The following is a 23,654-nucleotide window of genomic DNA, read 5'->3' as shown; positions in this document are numbered from 1 at the left end:
AGCCACCATTAATGCTGAAATGTACACACAGGTTTTGGAACAACATATGTTGTCATCCAAGCAACGTTATCATGGACGCCCCTGCTTATTTCAGCAAGACAAGTGTTACAACAGCGTGGCTTCGTAGTAAAAGAGTGTGGTTACTTTCCTGGCCAGCCCTCAGTCCAGACCTGTCCCCCATGGAAAATATGTGGCGCATTATGAAGCGTAAAATACGACAACGGAGACCCCGGACTGTTGAACGACTGAAGCTCTACATAGAACAGGAATGGGAAAGAATTCCACTTTCAAAGCTTCAACAATTAGTTTCCTCAGTTCCCAAACGTTTATTGAATGTTGTTAAAAGAAAAGGTGATGTAACACAGTGGTGAACATGCCCTTTCCCAACTACTTTGGCACGTGTTGCAGCCATGAAATCTAAGTTAATTAATATTTGCAAAAATAATAAAGTTTATGAGTTTGAAGATCAAATATCTTGTCTTTGTAGTGAATTAATTGAATATGGGTTGAAAAGGATTTGCAAATCATTGTATTCCGTTTATATTTACATCTAACACAATTTCCCAACTCATACGGAAACAGGGTTTGTATATTTTTTTAAATCTCCCTGGTTAACGTTGACAGTCCTAGTTCAAAGTCAATCAGCCTCTCGTATCTCACCTTTACTCACGTTACATACCCTTAAATCAAGGGTTACCATCTTTTTATAACTGTCTGGTTACTATGGTCGTCCTTCATTCATTGCGACCAATTGATTCCATGCCTAACCCTGGTAGAGATTTCTGCAAAGTACGAGTATTATTATTATCAAAGTAAATATTTTGATAGAGCAGAAATGAAACCTGTATAGTCACCTTTGCACTTATTTAAATATGGTAGCCAAGATTGTGTTCTACTGTAGATTACAGTATTCACCTGTAGCCCAGAGGACGTTCCGGGCGTCATTGGTACGGCGGTCACCCGGCCACTAAAACACAGCCACGACACGTGGAAATACCTTATCACAGCCTGGGCTATTCCTCTAAGTTAGAACTTAGCTTCCATGTGCGTAAACAGGCGGTTGTTGTTCCGCAAAAACTTGGTCAACTTGACAGTCGCAGCTGCGACCACCAGCCGTGTTGTTTGCATTCCGTGTTGTTAGCAATGCGTGTCCTGTGTTGTCATTCCGCATCGCTCAGCAGTGTCGTGTGGAGCTGCTTTATAAATGTCGAAGAGGAAGTGCATCCTTGAATCAACAAAGTGTTCTGACAGCTGAGAGCTGATAGCAGTGCTGTTAGCATTGAGTCCTGCTACGTACCACCGTTATCTTTAGACATCGTCTTGCATCAAAGGCTCCCCAATGTGGAGATGTGTTATTGATGAGGCAGGTGTTTAAAAAAATGTTCTGCTAAAAGTTGGCCAACTTGATTGTCGCATCCAAGATAGTGCTACATAGCTGCCATGTTGTTAGCAGTGTTTACCCTTGCTTACTATCTTTATCGATAGTTAGCAACTTTCGGGGAGAAAATAAACCAATACCGCGCTGCAATACATATAGGACTTTTGTAATTTAATTTATTTAACAATTTATTTAGGCCCAATTATATAGAATAAACTGTACATAATACTGTAATATAATATATTTCTAGGCGCAGTCAGGGCGTTAAGGGGATCTGGTTTGGTGGCTGCAGGATTAGGTCTCTGCTCTTTGCAGATGATGTGGTCCTGATGGCTTCATCTGGCCAAGCTCTTCAGCTCTCACTGGATCGGTTCGCAGCCGAGTGTGAAGCGACTGAGATGGGAATCAGCACCACTAAGTCAGAGTCCATGGTCCTTGCCCAGAAAAGGGTGGAGTGCCATCTCCGGGTTGGGGAGGAGATCTTGCCCCAAGTGGAGTTCATCATTTACCGTTAATATCTGCTTATTTTATATTCTGTTTCAACATGTTCTATCTACACTAAAATGTAATAATCACTTTTTCTTCTGTTGTTTGATACTTTACATTAGGTTTGGATGATATCACACATTTAGGTATCGATCAAATACCAAGTAGTAACAGGATCCTACATTGGTCAGGTTCAATGTCCTCATGTGTCCAGGGACATATTTCCTGAGTTGATAAACATAATATGAATTAAAAAAAAAAAGATTTTGTGATGCTAAAAAAATATTGATGTACGTACTCAGTGGCCACCTACTCAGTGGCCTAGTGGTTAGTGTCCGCCCTGAGATCGGCAAGTTGTGAGTTCAAACCCTGGCCGAGTCATACCAAAGACTATAAAAAAATGGGAGCCATTGCCTCCCTGCTTGGCACTCAGCATCAAGGGTTGGAATTGGGGGTTAAATCACCATAAATGATTCCCGGGCGCGGCACCGCTGCTGCCCACTGCTCCCCTCACTTCCCAGGGGTTAATCAAGGGGATGGGTCAAAGGCAGAGGACAAATTTCACCACACCTAGTGTGTGTGTGACCATCATTGGTACTTTAACTTCAATCATAGTATTATCGACTAGATACACCCTTGTACTTGGTATCATTACAGTGGATGTCAGGTGTAGATCCGCTCATGGCGTTTGTTTACATTACATTGTGACGCCATTGAGTTACAGTGTGTAGTGAAGCATGTTTAGCTATTTTTCATCTTGCAGGAATGATACTTGTAAGAAACTCTGTTTATTTTTCGCCATGGAAGCGAAGATTAGTGATTTTGAAAAAGCTAAAACACTGCGTCTGGATGTTATCCGCTCGCTAGCTAGCCATGTCTTAAAGCACCTCTTTCTGAGGGCGTTTCCGTGTTATAACTTCACCTCTATTGTTAGATTTTAAGTCTGTTTTTCCTTTTCTGTCCGCTTGTTAGTACTCTGTGCGTTGCCGAACATGCTCCTCTACTCAGGAAACCAGCAATGTCATGACATGACATACTTTTTCGAGACGGTATAGTACCGAATATAATTCATTAGTATTGTGGTACTATACAACCCTATTGCTTTCTTTAATTCAATGAATATCATCCACTTATTCTTCTTGGCACTGTCCTTCACACTCACTTTTTTTCCGTTCCCATGCTTGGAAAAACAAAGATATTCGCTCCGCCAACTCGCGGGCAGGGAGACTCGTAACTTTAACTTTTGTTTGTGACCTTTAACATAACAATATAGTCAAAAGACAGCTCCATTCTATCCGAAAAAATCTGCCAGGCAGCGGCACTCCTATCCATCCTGAGGTACCAGTGTAATAAAAAGAGCTTTATAATGTGATATGTTTATGCAACCTTTGTTTCTTCGAGAAAAAAGCTGCAACCTTATCTTGTCTTGCGCAAACTTTGAGCCTCATGAGTTTATACACACAAATTAATGTCTTGTTATCCGTCAAATTCCTGTCCTCCCTCCAACTAAATATCTGATTATAATATAAACCTCAACACCGCAAGTGCATGAATAAAATATTTTTGTCAAAATGTTTGGGAAAATGAAGACAATCATTTTGACAAGTTGAAATGGAATCTTCAGTAGAGGTATTTTGCCTTGTTGTCCTCCTTTTTCCATCCCTGCCACAGTCAGTCTCTTGAGAAACCAAAATAATCTCAGATATTCCTGTGCGTAAGAAGTTCTTCACATGTGAGCTCATTTACCATCCCAGAAATAGACATTCCGAACATAAGAGAGCCAATTGACGTATGAGACTATATCTGCGGCTATTTTTGACTCTCCAGGTTATTTTTCCAGCTTTCTCTATTCCTACTGACAATATTTGTGTGAAATTCCGCAGCGGTTTTTCTGTAAACTGCCACAGCGGGATATGTTATGCAAAGAAAATATCTCTGTTTTTATCTCAACTGTATTTTCACAATGACTAAGTTGCTGAGTAGGGAATTGTGGGTGATCCATGTCATGATTCCTTTTAGGGGAAACCAAGAGATTAAAACAGACTCACAAAGTTCACTAAAAGGCAACCAAATTTAGTTGAAGATTGGTACTGAGCTTTTTTTCAAATAAAATGTGTTCATTTATTTTCAACAGTTGTGCACCTACAACATAGACTAGTAAAAAAGGTATAATACATTATCTCACTTTTCAGCGATCTTTCAATAGTATAGCAATAAGACTTGGATCTAAATTAGAGTAGTCAATGTGTAGCTTGGAAAACATAATATATCAGGGGTGTCAAACTCATTGTAGATCGGGGGCAACATGGAGGAAAAATTACACCCATGTGGGCCGGACTGGTAAAATCACGGCACGATAACTTACAAATGTTGTAATAGATGCAAAAGGTGGACGCACGTCATATTGGGTGAGACCACAGGAAAGTATCCGCACTCTTTTTTTATGAAGCCACGCTGTTGTAACATGTGCTGAATGTGGCTTGGCATTGGCTTGCTGAAATAAGCACCGACGCTGTTCTTAAACTGTTTGACTATTTGCTCACGCAGTTGTGGACAAAGGGGTGTACCTCGCCCCATCCTTTCTTGTGAAAGACTGAGCATTTTTTGGGAAGCTGTTTTTATGGTACCCACCAGTTCCAAATAAATGTTTGATGAGCATTGCTCAACTGTATTTGATTTGCAAATCATTGTATTCCGTTTATATTTACATCTAACATAATTTCCCAACTCATATGGAAACGGGGTTTGTAGAATTTGATTTATTTTCCCTTTTCAATGCCTACTCAGTATTTTGTATTTGTGTTTAACTTTCTGCTGTTACCAAATAGCATTATTTTAGTTCTGAGATTCAAAGATTGTCGGTTTTTGTCTTACCATCTCTTTAATTTGTTAATTTCTTCTGTTATTTGTATTAACTTCTGTGTGTTTTCTCTCTATATCTATGTACATATTACATTTATGATTGATGATGCAGTCTGCTAATTACCATATTTTTGGATTATAAGTGGCAGTTTTTTTCATAGTTTGACCGGGGGTGCGACATATACTCCAGAGCGACTTATGTGTGAAATTATTAACACATTACCGTAAAATATCAAATAATATTCATCTAATTCGCGGAAGGGACGAAGAGAATGTCAGCAATCGTCACACAAGTCAACCAATAACAATTCGGCGGGGGAGGGTCATGGCAGAAGTGCATTGTGGGTCATGGGATGCTAACTACTATATGCTATATGTTACTGCCGTAGCTATTAAGATAGATCATTTCATCGTTGGCGGTAACTTATAAAAAGTGAGAAGGGCTGAACAAAAATGGCGTTGAAAAGGAAATCATGTACTGCAGATTACAAGCTGGACGTAGTGAAATATGCAGCAGAAAAGGACAAGAGGAAGCGGCGCATACCTTTGGAGTTGGCAGAGTTGTTTAGAAGCCACATCGAGGAAGAAGATTTCATGGGATTTATGGATTAGGAGTGACAGATTGTTTGGTAAAGGTATAGCATGTTTTATATGTTATAGTTATTTGAATGACTCTTGCCATAATATGTTAGGTTAACATAGCAGTTGGTTATTTATGCCTCATATAACCTACACCTATTCAGCCTGTTGTTCACTATTCTTTATTTATTTAAAATCGCCTTTCAAATGTCTATTCTTGCTTTTGGATTTTATCAAATACATTTCCCCCAAAAATGCGATTTATACTCCAGTGCGACTCGTATATGTTTTTTTCCTCTTTTATTATGCATTTTCGGCCGGTGCGACGTATACTCCGAAGCGACTTATACTCCGAAAAATATGGTATTAGGCAAATTGTTGTAGAGCATAGTTTTCAACTAAATGTGTCAAAGCAAATTATTTTGCAATGGGTTGATGGTTTTGTGTCTTGGTCACTTTTGTATAGGTGCTAGCCAAGAGGAAGGAGGGCTCAGGAAAGGTCAACGTCCTCTTGCACTGGACCCCTGAAGACATGTGAGTACACCTCTACCTTCAAGATGTGAGAGAGAGCTTCTGAAAGCATCCCAATGTTTGTGTTGTGTTTTGATCCTCACGATTGTTAGCGAGTGACAGCATTTTCAATAGTAATTGATTGATTGAAGCTTTTATTAGTAGATTGCACAGTACAGTACATATTCTGTACAATTGACCACTAAGTAGTAACACCCCAATAAGTTTTTCAACTTGTCCACGTTAATCAATTCATTGTAATGTAGTTGTTCCCATACCGGGCGTCGAACCAGGAATCCTAACCGCTAGGCCAGTGGTTCTCAAATGGGGGTATGCGTACCCCTGGGGGTACTTGAAGGTATGCCAAAGTGTACGGGAGATTTTTTTAAAATATTCAAAGAACAGGGCGAGTGGCGTGTTTAAGAGGGGAGGAGTATATTTACAGCTATAATTCACCAACTCAAGTATTTCATATACTGTATATATATATATATGCATATATACATATATATATATATATATATATATATATATATATATATATATGTGTATGTGTGTGTGTGTGTGTGTGTGTGTGTGTCTCAATTAGATTATCCAGAGAATAGTGCTCAATACTGTGGTAGAGCGCAATATATGTATGTGTGGGAAAAATCACAAGACTACGTCATCTCTACAGAACTGCTTCATGAGGGGTTCCCTCAATCGTCAGGAGATTTTTTTTCTGACGATTGAGGGAACCCCTCATGAAACAGCTCTGTAGAGATGTAGTCTTGTGATTTTTCCCACTCATACATATATATATATATATATATATATATATATATATATATATATATATATATAAGAAATATTTGAATTTCAGTGTTCATTTATTTACACGTATACACACACATAACACTCATCTACTCATTGTTAAGTTAAGGGTTGAATTGTCCATCCTTGTTCTATTCTCTCTCACTATTTTTCTAACCATATGCATGAACAGTTGATGGCAGTATTGTCCTGTTTAAGAGTGTCACAACATTGCTGTTTACGGCAGACGAACTGCTTTACGGTAGACGAAAACGTGACTGGTGTTGTTGTGTGTTGTTACTGCGCTGGGAGGACGTTAATGAAACTGCCTAACAATAAACCCACATAGAAACCAAAAACTCGCCCTCGATCATTCTAAAGTTATAAGGTCATTGGGCAGACACGCTGTTTATATTGTGGGAAAGCGGACGTGAAAACAGGCTGTCCTCACTCAGGTCAGCATGGAGCTGGATGGGGCGTGGCCTCCAGCTCCGCCTGATTTTCGGGAGAAAATTTGTCGGGAGAGGCGCTGAATTTCGGGAGTGTCCCAGAAAATCCGGGAGGGTTAGCAAGTATGCATCACCCCCTTATATTTATTTGAAATACAGTACTTTAGAGTTCAAGGTATACAAACCTGTACTAAAAATATTACTTTTGTAGAGACTGGAACCCATTATTCATATACAGTATATACTGTCCCTTATAGAGAAATTTGCTTTGTGACACAAATGTTTCTATTTACCAACTTTATTCAAAAACCAATTAAGTTTTTAAATCAATGTTATGTCAGAGCTGGGCAAATATTTTTACTCGGGGTCCAGATTGAGAGAAAAAAAATGTGTCTGGGGGGACCAATGTGTATGTGTGTATAAATGATATATATACACATTTAGATGTAAAAATCTGCTTTACAGTATGTGAGTTTAGGTCCCTTTTTTTTCAGGAACGCTAATACCAAAATTCACAATCTCCGATAGAATGCTAAAAATAGACCACCTCAAAAAAACGGAATGGAATTTTACAGTTTTTTACTGAACGGGACACCCAAAATATTAAAGAAAGTGGGATTTACAATATTAAATATGAACGATAAAACACTGAATATTAACAACATATGAACATCGGTCCTCTTTTACTTCTCAGACCAGCATCTTGATAGACATATTTTACAATCAAACAAAAATGTAACAAACAGCAAAATATAAATGCAAAGGGTATTAAAAACTTACAATATGATATATTATCACTTATATGCAGAAATTTAATGTAAAAATATACTTCCGCATCTGTTCCTGACACCGGCGTCACGGGCTGGTTGTTCTGAACTCAAACCCCGCCCACTCTGCTTTGTTCCTCGTCTGAGCTGCTGTGACGTAGATTACCGTAATAACTCGTATAACACTCAAAAGCGAAGATTTCAACCATGTTTAATGTTATATTTGTATCAACATGTGATAGCAGGGAACCTGCTATTCAAAACTAGGCGGCTACATTACTAATGATTAATGTAACTATAGCTGAAAAAATAGTACAATAGCAATAGGAGAGACTATTCATCCCTGAACACCATGGAGTTCATGTAGGCTTTTTAATGCCCTTACATTATTATATGAACTATCAGAGACAGAAACTCTTTATTTAACATAATGTCCTTTTTTGCTGCTTTAACACAGAAAAAGATAAAGTGAAATAACTTTGTTACTGTAGGTCAATAATGCTTGTCTTTCCCTCTGACAGACAGGGCTTTGCTGTCCGTAACACACGCACACACTCACGCAAACACACACAGCACAGTGAGCTAACGTTACGCTAAAAGCTAACTAGCCTTAACCTCAAGGACTGCGAGCGAGCTGAGCTGCTGCTTTTGTTTCTAGAACGTCAACAGGCTCATAGTGATGTTACTAGTAGTTGACTGGGAGGTGTTCGTAATAATTTGGGGAGAGTCCGCTACCTTATGCTCACCTGCTAAACACCTTTCTGTTCACCCCACCGTCTCTCCTCTCTGCCTGCCTAAGCACTGACTACATGCGCTCTGAATACCCACTGCTGATTGACTGTTACATGCGGTCTGAATACACACTGCTAATTGGCTGTTACCGCTCTGCATGTAACCAATCAGATGGTTCTGTGGGTGGGACAATTCTGGGTGCTGCAGAGACGTACTGACAGCGGCAGAGGCAGAACAATGCGAAGCAGCTTGTTAAGAGTTTAGTTTAGGCAGTGGCTCTTTTTGTTAAGGCGGCCGCCTTAACAACAAATTGCTGCGGGAAACCCTGCACATCATGATGGCAGCTACAGTTTTGATGTTAAAAGTCTAAAAAATGTATGTAGAATGTTCGGCAGGCCGGATTAAAAATCTTAATGGGCTGAATGTGGCCCACAGGCTGTATTTTGCCCAGGTCTGGTATACATTGTCCATTATAGAAAAAATTGCTTTATGATACAAAAATAACGTTTTTCCTTGCCCTTATGTGGGCGCTGAACCGCGGATGTCGTTGTGGCCTGTGCAGCCCTTTGAGACACTTGTGATTTAGGGCTGTATAAATAAACATTGATTGATTGATTGATTGATTGAAATGCTTCTATTTACAAACTTTGTTCAAGAACCAATTAAGTTTTTAAATCAAGGTTTCACTTATCATGAGCACTTTCTCATCCTACATTTGTCACGCAACCACATCATTTATTCACTATACAACCCGGACTTATTAGGGACCCCTTTCTAAGGTTTTATTATTATTGTTATTCTTTATTATACCGCCGCCTCTTTGAGCTGTAATTTGACCCCCTTAACATGCTTCAAAACTCACCAAATTTGACACACACATCAGGACTGTCGAAAATTTTTGATTTAATCAAAAAACAAAAATCAAAAACTCAAAATTGCGCTCTAGCGCTCCCTAGGAAAAAACACAGACAAAACTTCCGTTAGTAATGTCGTACAGACATGAAACAAAACCTCTATGTAGGTCTGACTTAGACCTAGATTTCGTACACTGACTTCCTTCATCAAAAGTCAACAGGAAGTTGGCAAAAAACATTTCAAAACAAAAGTTTCCTAAAAAATGTCATTTTTGCCTCTTTGAGCTGTAATTTGACCCCCTTAAAATGCTTCAAAACTCACCAAACTGGACACACACATCAGGACTGGTGAAAATTGCGATCTAATAAAAAGAAACAAAAAAAACAAAATTGCGCTCTAGCGCCCCCCAGTAATAAAACACAGACAAATCTGCTCTTGGGAAGAAAACACAGACAAAACTGCTTGTAATTCGCGGTAAGAATGTCGTAGGGACACGAAAAAAAAACCTTTATGTAGGTCTCACCTAGACCTACGTTTCATTAATTGACACCCTTCAGCAAAAATCAACAGGAAGCTGGCAATTACCCCTTCAAAACAAAAGTTTAGTGAAAACCCGTTACCTTTTTTCAAACTACCACAGGAGAGAGATTGAACCCTTCTGATTAAAAGTTGACGAAATTCTTTTTCTAACTGCTCTGGTTTTGATTTTACGAGCCTTTAAAGAACTGTTGCGCTGCTGCTGCGCTGCTGCTGTCTCAAGATGGCCGCTTAAAAACAGGAAGCACCAGCGTGACCACACAATGCAGAGAAAGTAGGTACTGTGCGGGTACAGATATGTTGATTGGGTGAAAGAAGGAGGCACCAGTTTGACTCCAGGATACAGAGAAGGTAGGTAATGTGCAGGTAACGATATGTTGTCTGGGTAATGGCAGTAGGCACCAGCGTCTATGGGTGAAAGAAAGAAGTACCAGTGTGACCCCAGGATGAAACACCAACAAAAGTCGGTCCCTTCCATCGCTGCTTGCAGCTTTAATTTAAATTGTTGTGATAAGCTGTCTATTCACATTGTCGCTAATTATTTTTGGTACTTGATTGTTCCATGTGAAATAGCATTACTACTCAACCTTCCCTTGTTTGCTGGCCTCTGCTTTGCACTTAGATGTCTTTTTAAATGGCATTTGAATTCTGCCGTCATTCTGCTGAGCTCCAAATAAAACCTTTTTAATATGTTTGCAATTTAATATACACTGCTGCTTTGTGTTGAACTTATTGCTCCTGTCATCTCTGCAAGCATGTAGACTTGGCGGCAGCCATCAATCCCGAGTGTAACTATGGGCTTCTCTGTGGCAGGCAGCACCAAAGAGACCTCACTCAAAACTCACAGGCATACATTTCTGCCTCACAAATAACAAAGACGAATAACATTTTCCTACAGAAAGGAAAACACATCCTTTTTTACTTTATTCGGTTTTGTGTGAGGTGTGTAGAAGATTGAGTGATTGTGTCGGTTCCAGTCGCGCCGTAGCCCAGTTACTAAGACGTCTTTAGGTGAGTCCAGAGTTGAGTTAGCATGCAGTTTCAAAACACAGTTCAATGTTTACTGGATGTGTGAAACTTTGCAGGACCTTTTCTGTCATTTTCTACTTTTTTTTTTCACAAGAACACTAAACCCAATATTAATGGTGCGGTAAAGGGGATCTGTTTCTTGTCATTTCACTCCAGCTTCTCCAATTTCTCTTTCTTGGCTCCCTTCCAAAAAAAAGAGAGATAATGCAGCACACACACAACTATTAGCAGGGGTGATAAAACATGGTTTTCCAAAATGAAACAATACCACAGTATGTGAAGTGAGATTCAGATAGGGGTGCTGGAAAAAAATAGATCCGAATTTGTATCGCGATTCTTGCGTTGTGCGATTTAGAATCGACTCTCTTTTTTTTTAATCGATTTTTTTATTTATTTATTTTTTTTTTAATCATAACTCCAACAAACCAATACACAGCAATACCATAACAATGCAATCCAATTCCAAAACCAAACCTGACCCAGCAACACTCAGAACTGCAATAAACAGAGCAATTGAGAGGAGACACAAACACCACACAGAACAAACCAAAAGTAGTGAAACAAAAATGAATATTATCAATATTAGTTATAAGTTCAGCTTAGCAGTGATTAAAAATCCCTCATTGACATTATCATTAGACATTTATAAAAAAATACAGGACTCCGGCTTCCTCCCACTTCCAAAGACATGCACCTGGGGATAGGTTGATTGGCAACACTAAATTGGCCCTAGTGTGTGAATGTGAGTGTGAATGTTGTCTGTCTATCTGTGTTGGCCCTGCGATGAGGTGGCGACTTGTCCAGGGTGTACCCTGCCTTCCGCCCGATTGTAGCTGAGATAGGCGCCAGCGCCCCCCGCGACCCCGAAAGGGAATAAGCGGTATAAAATGGATGGATGGATTTATAAAAAAATACAATAGTGTCACAGTGGCTTACACTTGCATGGCATCTCATAAGCTTGACAACATACTGTGTCCAATGTTTTCACAAAGATAAAATAAGTCATATTTGATAAAAGAAGTCATATTTTTGGTTCATCTAATAGTTAAAACAAATTTACATTATTGCAATCAGTTGATGAAATATTGTCCTTTACAATTATAAAAGCTTTTTTTTTAAATCTACTACTCTGCTAACATGAATACAGAATCGTTTTGAATTGGGAAAAAAATCGTTTTTGAATCGAGAATCGTGTTGAATTAAAAAAAAATTGATTTTGAATCGAATCGTGACCCTAAGAATCGATATTGAATCGAATCGTGGGACACCCAAAGATTCAGATGTATTTGGATAATGCCATTTTTGTCTATACTAGGATAGGATAGACATTATTTTGGGGGAAATGATATGGTTGCAGCGCAGATACAAAAAGTCCTAAACTTGAGGGTTCCAGATTCGATCCCCGCGTCTGCCGTCCGAGTCAGTGCCGTTGTGTCCTTGGGAAAGACACTTTCAACACCTGCTCCCAGTGCCACACACACTGGTTTAAATGGAGCTTAAAGTGAAACTGCACTTTATTTCAAATTTTCGTTCACAATCATTAGGAAAGACATGATGGCCGATGGACTGTTTTAATTTTTATGAATTCTAAATATTAAATAAATTCAATCAAAAGTGTGCTTACAATGCAGTCTATGCCCTTCGATTCTGTCTATAGAGCCCTTAAAAAACATCCAAACACCTCCGTTAGGCTTTTATATACATGATGTATGTATATATGTAATGTAGTAATGGGCACATTTGCTCATTTTAAAGGCGATATGGCCTTTTATTAATATCTCCACATTTTTAGGCCATGTCACGATACACCATATACTGTATATCTCCATATTTTGCCTTAGCCTTGAATGAACACATGATGCATATAATCACAGCAGTATGATGATTCTATGTGTCTACATTCAAACATTCTTCATACTGCATTAATATATGCTACTTTTAAACTGAGAGGGAAATCACAACTAAGTCAATTGACCAAAAGTGTATTTATTAAACAGTTATTAAGCAGTGGCACAAACATTCATGTCATTTCCAAACAGAAAGTGCAAGATTGTCAGAGACATTTTAAAACAAGCTATGAGTGCACTTTTGTGCATGATGTCACTAAGATGACTTATCAAAACAACACTAAATTAAAGTGCACTTTTTGTACAGAACGCCACTACAATAGTTTAAAACAAATAAAGTGCACTTTTGTGCATGATGTCACACAAGATATTTCAATAAGTGTCAAATAAAAATGAGCTGCATGTTAGGAAATCAAATAGTGTATGTCCTTCACTATGTGGTAGGTTCCTACGGACGTTATCTCCTTCTGTTGTTGACTACTTTTTTCATACGGTGTTAATGTGGAAATGGTTGTTTGGGCATTTTGTTGTTATGGCACCAGCCAACATGTTGACATGCGGAGTTTCAAGCACTCATCATCTAGCGGGTGACTTTTAAAATGATGCTACATTAGCAGTGGTTGAGGTGGTGACTTGTCCAGGGTGTACCCTGCCCTCCGCCCGATTGTAGCTGAGATAGGCAACAGCGCCCCCCCTTGACCTCAAAGGGGATAAGCGGTGAAAATGGATGGATGGATTAGCAGTGGTGCTGCTTTTTGTAGCAACACTTTTGCCGCATTCTTGTAAAACATGAAGCCAAACCACCACCAGACGATGGACCCTGTGCTGTTTTTCTTGGGAATTTAATTCTTCCTTCATTTGTTACCAGATTCACACCTTCTTTCTCTCGTATTACCACTCGCACCGCTCCATTAACACCTGACACTGCTAACGTTATCTATGTCGCTACCTCTCTGCTCGGCAAGGGCGTATAACGTACGCGCGACAGTATGTGACATATGTAAGAAAGTGCGCTTGTTTTACGTCTCTGTGAGAAGGAGAGACAATAAATAATGAGAAAAGCCTGTAGTGTAATGCCTGCAGCTAAAGGAACGTATACTCGAATATCACGATAGTCATTTTCTATATCGCACAGAAACAAACCCGCGATATATCGAATATATTCAATATGTTGCCGAGCCCTAAAAAAACGCATCACAGCAATTGCTTTTTTTCCATTATCATTAATTTTTGTTCACTGCAGACTTTATGAGAGCCAATAAACATAATAAAAAATAATTTACTGTACAAGGTCTGCTGTCACTCAGATGCCGATTGCTGGGATGTTCATATATTCCCATTGAGATGAAAAATGTCTCATAATCTTCGTGAAGAAACGAGGTGGTGGGGCAGGGTGTGGAACGAGCGCTTTTGGTGTCGTTCTCGCCGGTTTTTAAATGGCTGTCAACTTGTTAGATTATATCTTAAGCCATCTACATTTCAGGTGAGTTGCATGATCTATGATCTGCAATAAACTTGTAGGGAGCAGGGAAGCAAGGAAATAGCAGGACACTCAATGATGTAAAAATAGGCACACACAAAAGTGATCACGGCGCAGCTATAAATAGTTTGTCTGTGTTAAAGCTTGTAATAACAATATCACTAATACTTGGTTAATATTCAAGTCACAAAGTGTACATTGAGTATTGTTGGTGCTTTGTAAATGGTTACTTATCGGATTTTATGGGCCGAATAGTGGCGCTCCATTAGCTCCGCCGTAGACAGACTTTTATTTACTATTTAGGATGCATTAATAAAGAAAATCCATCCGTCTTCATGTTTTTCATAATGATTGTGAACAATAGGCAAAAAAACAACAATAAAACTGCAGTTCCCTTTCAAAGATGTAGATAATAGGTTTCCCTATGCAAAGCGCTTCGAGTCTCTAGAGAAAAGCGTTATATAAATATATTTCACTTCACATAAACAACATTTTATTTTGTCTTTTCTATTTTCTATATTGGTATTCAATTTTTATACCAAACCTACTATGTTCACTGCTCGCTGTACATATCCTACGAAGTCACTGTTACAATGTCTATTTCTCAGATGATAAACTTTTATGCCATCCATCCATCCATTTCCTACCGCTTATTCCCTTCGGGGTCGTATGATGACTGTAATATGCTGATAGCAACCTAACCTAACCCCACCCCCTCCACATCCCACCCCCCGAATTGTTAATAATTCAATGTATAGTCTCTTTCTTTCTTTGCTTCTTTGAACGTTTACAGCTTAATGTACATACCATAAGAAGCTGAGAGCTACACTTTATGGTGTCCTTGTTCTGATGAATAACTTTTATGATGACTGTATTATGCTGATAGTATATATTTGTACCATGCATTGATTAACATGGACCCCGCCTGTTACCATTTACCGGAATATGTACTGTACCGTGTAAACTGTACTGTTTCCTATTATGTATTCTCTTCCTTTGTAATCCACTAATAAAAGTTTCAACCAATTTCAATCAATCAAAATTTACAGATTAACAGGATGAACCTTGTCAAATTATATAAAACCATCACAAGGATTATAATCAAGGCTTACGTCAGGCTGATTACAAATATAAATGCTAACCAAATATACTGCAAAAGAAGGGACTCATAACAACCGATAAAACATAAATGTACCAAGTGTATACAATTAAGTAGTGCTAACATAAATACATTTTAACCAAATTACGAGTAATAGTAACATAGGTTTCTGAAAAAAATGATCAATGAAATTTAAGTGCAAATGAAAATCCAGCTTAACCATTTAGTCATTATATTTGCAATTAAGAAATCTCTATGACTTATTCTGTTTGTTTGATATTGACATTAGTGTCACAAGTGGTGTAAAAGTGTATTACAGCTGAGAAAAAGATATTTTTTGGCAGCGGTTCTCAACCTTTTTTCAGTGATGTACCCCCTGTGAACATGTTTTTAATTCAAGTACCACCTAATCAGAGCAAAGCATTTTTGGTTGAAAAAAAGAGATAAAGAAGTAAAATACGCACTATGTCATCAGTTTCTGATTTATTCAATTGTACAACAGTGCAAAATATTGCTCATTTGTAGTGGTCTTTCTTGAACTATTTGGGAAAAAAGATATAAAAATAACTAAAAATTGTTGAAAAATAAACAAGTGATTCAATTATAAATAGAGATTTGTACACATAGAAGTAATCATCAACTTAAAGTGCCCTCTGGGGATTGTAATAGAGATCCATCTGGATTCATCAACTTCATTCTAAATATTTCTTCACAAAAAAAAGAAATATTTAACATCAATATTTATGGAACATGTCCTCAAAAAATCTAGCTGTCAACACTGAATATTGCATTGTTGCATTTCTTTTCACAGTTTATGAACTTACATTCATATTCTGTTGAAGTATTATTCAATAAATATATTTATAAAGGATTTTTGAATTGTTGCTATTTTTAGAATATTTAAAAAAAAAAATCTCACGTACCCCTTGGCATACCTTCAAGTACCCCCAGGGGTACGCATACCCCCATTTGAAAACCACTTTTCTAGGGGGCCCTCACAGTCTAACAATAGTCCCCAGCCCTGTGGTTAAAAACACTGCTATTGGTGCCCTTTAGACTAGCCTTCGTCAGGCCACTCTACTAAATAGGCCTGATTGCTGTATTGCTGCAGAGATTGTTGTCCTTCTGGAACAGGGGTGGGCAACCTTTACCACTCAAAAAGAGCCATTTTGACCCGTTTCACAAAATAAAGAAAACTATGGGAGCCACCAGACTCTTAAAATTTAAAATGAAATAACACAGCGTACAAAGTTTTTTTTTGTTATGTGCTATGTATTAACCAGGAGTCTCAGACACGCGGCCCGCACCTTAATATGAAAATGTAATATTAGCGCGGCCCGCCAGTTTTATTTGAATGCCTCTTGACAACATCACATTTGCCAACCATCTCAATTATTCCGGGAGACTACCGAGTTTCAGAGCAACCATTCTCTCGACTGTCTGCTGGTTTTCACCCAAACAACAATAATAAGAGCGTGCTATGATGACAATGCGTTTAGCGCCCTCTACAACCGTAATAAACAGCTTACCAGCCCATTCACATGTTATATGAGGCTTCTGCAGACACACATAAGCGACTGAAAGCCATACTTTCTCAGCAGCCATACAGGTTACACTGCGGGTTGTGATATAAACAACTTTAACACTCTAACTAATATGCGCCACACTGTGAAACCACACCAAACAAGAATGACAAACACATTTCGGGAGAACCTCCGCACTGTAACACAACAGAACAAATACCCAGAATCCCATGTATCCCGAACTATTCCGGGCTACATTATACACCCCCGCTACCACCAAACCCGGCCCACCTCAACCGACGCAAAGAGGTAGGGTGGTAGTGAGGGTGTATTATGTAGCCCGAAAGAGTTAGGGATGCATGGGATTCTGGGTATTTGTTCTGTTGTGTTTATGTTGTGTTACAGTGCGGCTGTTCTCCAGAAATGTGTTTGTCATTTTTGTTTGATGTGGGTTTACATGTGGCACATATTTGTATCAGTGTTAAAGTTATTTATATCACAACCCTCAGTGTGACCTGTATGGCTGTTGAATAAGTATGCCTTGCAGTCGCTTTCGCGTTGAGTTAGCAGCCGCACACTAGATGTGGCCGGCCGGCACTCAGATAGCAAAGTATTAAAGCGGACGCGACGACATGGTCGAGAGGACGTCTAAGGCATTGCCGTCACGGCACGCCCTCAATATTGTTGTGCGGGTGAAAATCTGAGAATGTTATCCTGGGGAGATTTCTGGGAGAGGCACTGAAATCCGGAAAACCTCCCAGAAAAATGGGGGGGGTCGGCAAGTATGCAGCTGAGCCACATCAGAGTGATCCAAGAGCCGTGGGTTGCAGACCCCTGTTCTGGAAGGAACGCTTGAACTGCGTCAGTGAACATGGAGTTATTGGTCACCTTCATACTAAGGCCCTTTCGCCCCTGATCACTACGTTTAGACGATGAGTTCTGGTGGTTTGGAACTCTTTTTATTCATGTATGATATGCTCGTTGGAACCTTCATCTGTGGCTGGTGACAATCCTTTGAAGTCCAATCCTAAATTACTCATGTTTAATACATTTGCAAGCATTTAAAACATGTAAAAAATAATTGAGGAGAAAATAATGTGTTTTGGAACAAAGCTTTAAAATGCCTGTAACGTAACAAAATGTGGAAATAGTCAAGCACTGCTTCTACTTTCACTCTTTCATTACCTGTCTTGGTGGCATCATCACATTGTCAGTGTTTCTGACAAACATGCACACAAAACAGCATTTTGCTTTTAAACTTAAATGGTGCCTTGTTTTATTATTTCATGTGATTGGACTGGCTTTACCCTATAAATTAATAACCAAGAGTAAAACTAAGTTGCTATGAAGAAACCAGTACGTATGAGTCAGATTATTTAATGCAGGTTCAGGGTTTGAGTTACTGAAAGTGGATTCTTCAGAGCATAGTGCCATATTTTTCGGATTAGAAGTTGCTCTGGAGTGTACGTCGCACCGGCCGAATATGCATTATAAAGAAGGAAAAAAAACATATATAAGTCGCACTGGAGTATAAGTCGCATTTTTGGGAAAAATGTATTTGAATAAATCAAACAGCAAGAATAGACATTTGAAAGGCATTTTAAAATAAATAAAGAATAGTGAACAACAGGCTGAATAAGTGTACATTATATGAGGCATAAATAAGCAACTGCTATTTTAACCTAACATATTATGGTAAGAGTCATTCAAATAACTATAACATATAGAACATGCTATACCTTTACCAAACTATCTGTCACTCCTAATCCATAAATCCCATGAAATCTTATACGTCTAGTCTCTTACGTGAATGAGCTAAATAATATTATTTGATATTTTACGGTAATGTGTTAATAATTTCACACATTTCACACATGAAAAAAACTGAGACTTATAGTCCGAAAAATACGGTGCACTGTGGTGGCCTCTGCGGTGTTCCACGCCATCGTCTACTGGGGTTGGGGGAGCATGGCCAGAGACAGAAGCAGACCCAACAAAGCAACCGAGAGAGCCGACTCCTCTCTCGGCCGCCCGCTAACTTGGCCAGTGTCCAGTTCGCATGGATGAGGTGTCCGATACCTGCTCATTCGGCCAAGACACCGTGAAGCTCGTCCATCCTGGGACTCGACGCCAGCTTCGCGGCCCTGTCCCTTCATCCGCATCTCCTCCAGTCTCTCCAAACGCCCTCTGGTGTGGCAGAGACCCAGCAGCTGGTCTACCTGGCCAAAAGCAGGGGTTCCCACACTTCTTCTGCAGGCAGCTACTTTTCAATTGACCAAGTCGAGGGGATCTACCTCATTCATATATATTATTTATATGTTTTTATTTATGAAAACATACATTTTTGTTAACAGATTAAACGTTTTTAATGATAATGCAATAATGTTTGACACAGATTCCTTTTTTTCATGAAGACAAGAAAATAAGTTGGGGTATTACCTAATTCTGAAGACTTGCATTGATTGGAATCCGACAGAAGTGCGGATAACGTTGTGATTTTCAAATGGAGGACAACAAAAGTCCTCCTTTCCGTCCGATACCACATGAAAGTGGTTGGTTTTTGCTATCTTTTTTGTCCAACTTCCATACTCCTTTTTATACACTTTACAGGAAATACATTAGCTCCATAGCTTGCTAGCTCGTGCACGCCAGCTTTCTGAGACTCTTATTTTGTTAGCGCAGGCAAGAGGAAGCAGCGCTTTTATTGTGAAGACAGGAACTCTCCCGTCCAAAGGCAAAAACCTAGTAACTTACTTCTAGCTGATTTTGAGAAAACAAAGGAAAACCAATCCATCTTGATGCTGTCTTACAAAGATCTGCAAAGTCATCAAAGGTGTAGAGGTTTTCTTGAGCTTTCATTTTCTTGCCGATTGAGCCACGGATTGAATCTGCTCTCATGAATGTGTGCCCTTTCTCCAGATATTTTATCACAATCTCGAGTGGGCCCTATCCTGCGTTTGCACATTGGGCAAGAGCTGTGTACAGCGTCCAGTTTTTATTTTGACCTCCACAATTATCTGCCCAAAAGAGTATGCAAGGGGAAGAATCAAGAACAATACATTTAATGAAGGTGCTTGCAACGTCCTGGGCTAATCTTCCAAATATCCCCTCGTGCCGTAATATCACATAATCAGCTTGACCGTCGGCCCCATCCATCCATCATCTTCCGCTTATCCGAGGTCGGGTCGCGGGGGCAACAGCCTAAGCAGGGAAACCCAGACTTCCCTCTCCCCAGCCACTTCGTCTAGCTCTTCCCGGGGGATCCCGAGGCGTTACCAGGCCAGCCGGGAGACATAGTCTTCCCAACGTGTCCTGGGTCTTCCCCGTGGCCTCCTACCGGTTGGACGTGCCCTAAACACCTCCCTAGGGAGGCGTTCGGGTGGCATCCTGACCAGATGCCCGAACCACCTCATCTGGCTCCTCTCGATGTGAAGGAGCAGCGGCTTTACTTTGAGTTCCTCCCGGATGGCAGAGCTTCTCACCCTATCTCCAAGGGAGAGCCCCGCCACACGGCGGAGGAAACTCATTTCGGCCGCGTGTACCCGTGATCTTAGCCTTTCGGTCATGACCCAAAGCTCATGACCATAGGTGAGGATGGGAACGTAGATCGACCGGTAAATTGAGAGCTTTGCCTTCCGGCTCAGCTCCTTCTTCACCACAACGGATCGGTACAACGTCCGCATTACTGAAGACGCCGCACCGATCCGCCTGTCGATCTCACGATCCACTCTTCCCTCACTCGTGAACAAGACTCCTAGGTACTTGAACTCCTCCACTTGGGGCAGGGTCTCTCGTCTCCTCCCCAACCCGGAGATGGCACTCCACCCTTTTCCGGGCGAGAACCATGGACTCGGACTTGGAGGTGCTGATTCTCATTCCGGTCGCTTCACACTCGGCTGCGAACCGATCCAGCGAGATGAAGCCATCAGGACCACATCATCTGCAAAAAGCAGAGACCTAATCCTGCGGTTACCAAACCGGAACCCCTCAACGCCTTGACTGCGCCTAGAAATTCTGTCCATAAAAGTTATGAACAGAATCGGTGACAAAGGACAGCCTTGGCGGAGTCCAACCCTCACTGGAAATGTGTTCGACTTACTGCCGGCAATGCGAACCAAGCTCTGGCACTGATCGTACAGGGAACGGACCGCCACAATAAGACAGTCCGATACCCCATACTCTCTGAGCACTCCCCACAGGACTTCCCGAGGGACACGGTCGAATGCCTTCTCCAAGTCCACAAAGCACATGTAGACTGGTTGGGCAAACTCCCATGCACCCTCAAGAACCCTGCCGAGAGTATAGAACTGGTCCACAGTTCCACGACCAGGACGAAAACCACACTGTTCCTCCTGAATCCGAGGTTCGACTATCCGACGTAGCCTCCTCTCCAGTACACCTGAATAAACCTTACCGGGAAGGCTGAGGAGTGTGATCCCACGATAGTTGGAACACACCCTCCGGTCCCCCTTCTTAAAGAGAGGAACCACCACCCCGGTCTGCCAATCCAGAGGTACCGCCCCCGATGTCCACGCGATGCTGCAAAGTCTTGTCAACCAAGACAGCCCCACAGCATCCAGAGCCTTAAGGAACTCCGGGCGGGTCTCGTCCACCCCTGGGGCCTTGCCACCGAGGAGCTTTTTAACTACCTCAGCGACCTCAGCCCCAGAAATAGGAGAGTCCACCACAGAATTCCCCAGGCACTGCTTCCTCATAGGAAGACGTGTTGGTGGGATTGAGGAGGTCTTCGAAGTATTCCTTCCACCTATCCGCAACATCCGCAGTCGAGGTCAGCAGAACACCATCCGCACCATACACGGTGTTGATAGTGCACTGCTTCCCCTTCCTGAGGCGGCGGACGGTGGTCCAGAATCGCTTCGAAGCCGTCCGGAAGTCGTTTTCCATGGCTTCCCCGAACTCTTCCCATGTCCGAGTTTTTGCCTCCGCAACCGCTGAAGCTGCACACCGCTTGGCCTGTCGGTACCTTTCCACTGCCTCCGGAGTCCTATGAGCCAAAAGGACCCGATAGGACTCCTTCTTCAGCTTGCCGGCATCCCTCACCGCTGGTGTCCACCAAAGGGTTTTAGGATTGCCGCCCCGACAGGCACCAACTACCTTGCGGCCACAGCTCCGATCTGCCGCCTCGACAATAGAGGTGCGGAACATGGTCCACTCGGACTCAATGTCCAGCACCTCCCTCGTGACATGTTCAAAGTTCTTCCGGAGGTGGGAATTGAAACTTTGTCTGACAGGAGACTCTGCCAGACGTTCCCAGCAGACCCTCACAATGCGTTTGGAGCCTCCCAGGTCTGTCCGGCATCCTCCCCCACCATCGCAGCCAACTCACCACCAGGTGGTGATCGGTAGAAAGCTCCGCCCCTCTCTTCACCCGAGTGTCCAAAACATGAGGCCGCAAATCCGATGACACAACTACAAAGTCGATCATGGAACTGCGGCCTAGGGTGTCCTGGTGCCAAGTGCACATATGGACACCTTTATGTTTGAACATGGTGTTTGTTATCGACAAACTGTGACAAGCACAAAAGTCCAATAACAAAACACCACTCGGGTTCAGATCCGGGGGGCCATTCTTCCCAATCACGCCTCTCCAGGTTTCACTGTCGTTGCCAACGTGAGCGTTGAAGTCTCCCAGTAGGACAAGGGAATCACCTGGGGGAGCACTTTCCAGTACTCCCTCGAGTGTTCCCAAAAAGGGTGGGTACTCTGAACTGCTGTTTGGTGCATAAGCACAAACAACAGTCAGGACCCGTCCCCCCACCCGAAGGCGGAGGGAGGCTACCCTTTCGTCCACCGGGTTGAACTCCAACGTACAGGCTTTGAGCCGGGGGGAAACAAGAATTGCCACCCCAGCCCGTCGCCTCTCACTGCCGGCAACACCAGAGTGGAAGAGGGTCCAATCCCTCTCGAGAGAAGTGGTTCCAGAGCCCTTGCTGTGCGTCGAAGTGAGTCCGACTATATCCAGCCGGAATTTCTCGACTTCGCGCAATAGCTCAGGCTCTTTACCCCCCATTGACGTGACGTTCCACGTCCCAAGAGCTAGCTTCTGTAGCCGAGGATCGGACCGCCAAGTGCCCTGCCTTCGGCTGTTGCCCAGCTCACAATGGACCCGACCTCTATGGCCCCTGCTATGGGTGGTGAGCCCATTGGAGGGGTGACCCACGTTGCCTCTTCGGGCTGTGCCCGGCCGGGCCCCATGGGAACAGGCCCGGCCACCAGGCGCTCGCCATCGTGCCCCACCTCCGGGCCTGGATCCAGAGGGGGGCCCCGGTGACCCGCGTCCGGGCGAGGGAAATCTGGGTCCATGGTTTTTCATCTTCATAAAGGTCTTCGAGCTGCTCTTTGTCTGATCCCTCACCTAGAACCTGTTTGCCTTGGGAGACCCTACCAGGGGGCTTTATGCCCCCGGACAACATTGGGACACGCAAACTCCTCTACCACGATAAGGTTGCAGCTCGGCCCCCATTCCTTCAAATGTCTTATTATTTGGGGCGGCCTAGCTCAGTTGGTAGAGCGGCTGTGCCAGCAACTTGAGGGTTGCAGGTTCGATTCCCGCTTCCGCCATCCTAATCACTGCTGTTGTGTCCTTGGGCAAGACACTTTACCCACCTGCTCCCAGTGCCACCCACACTGCTTTAAATGTAACTTAGATATTAGGTTTCACTATGTAAAGCACTTTGAGTCACTAGAGAAAAGCGCTATATAAATATA

At 41.7% G+C, this 23,654-nt stretch overlaps 1 protein-coding gene across 8 annotated transcripts in view; it reads left to right on the top strand.

Moving 5' to 3' along the window:
• Positions 1-23,654, top strand: part of LOC133563136 (zinc finger protein AEBP2-like) — an 84,277-nt gene that overhangs the window by 41,503 nt on the left and 19,120 nt on the right. For all 8 annotated transcript variants that reach the window (XR_009808997.1, XR_009808998.1, XR_009808999.1 and 5 more), the window contains exon 6: positions 5,772-5,839. Coding sequence is in view for 3 of the 8 variants with exons in the window: in XM_061917098.1 (XP_061773082.1) it covers positions 5,772-5,839 (68 nt within the window). In the remaining 5 variants the exon portion in view is untranslated. Of the gene's footprint in view, positions 1-5,771; positions 5,840-23,654 lie in introns of those variants that run through there.

Source organism: Nerophis ophidion, linkage group LG12 (assembly GCF_033978795.1).
Source record: "Nerophis ophidion isolate RoL-2023_Sa linkage group LG12, RoL_Noph_v1.0, whole genome shotgun sequence".
In the NCBI taxonomy this organism is placed as follows: domain Eukaryota; kingdom Metazoa; phylum Chordata; class Actinopteri; order Syngnathiformes; family Syngnathidae; genus Nerophis; species Nerophis ophidion.
Note: the sequence above shows the minus strand (reverse complement) of the source record. Positions and strands in the feature narration are given on the sequence as shown.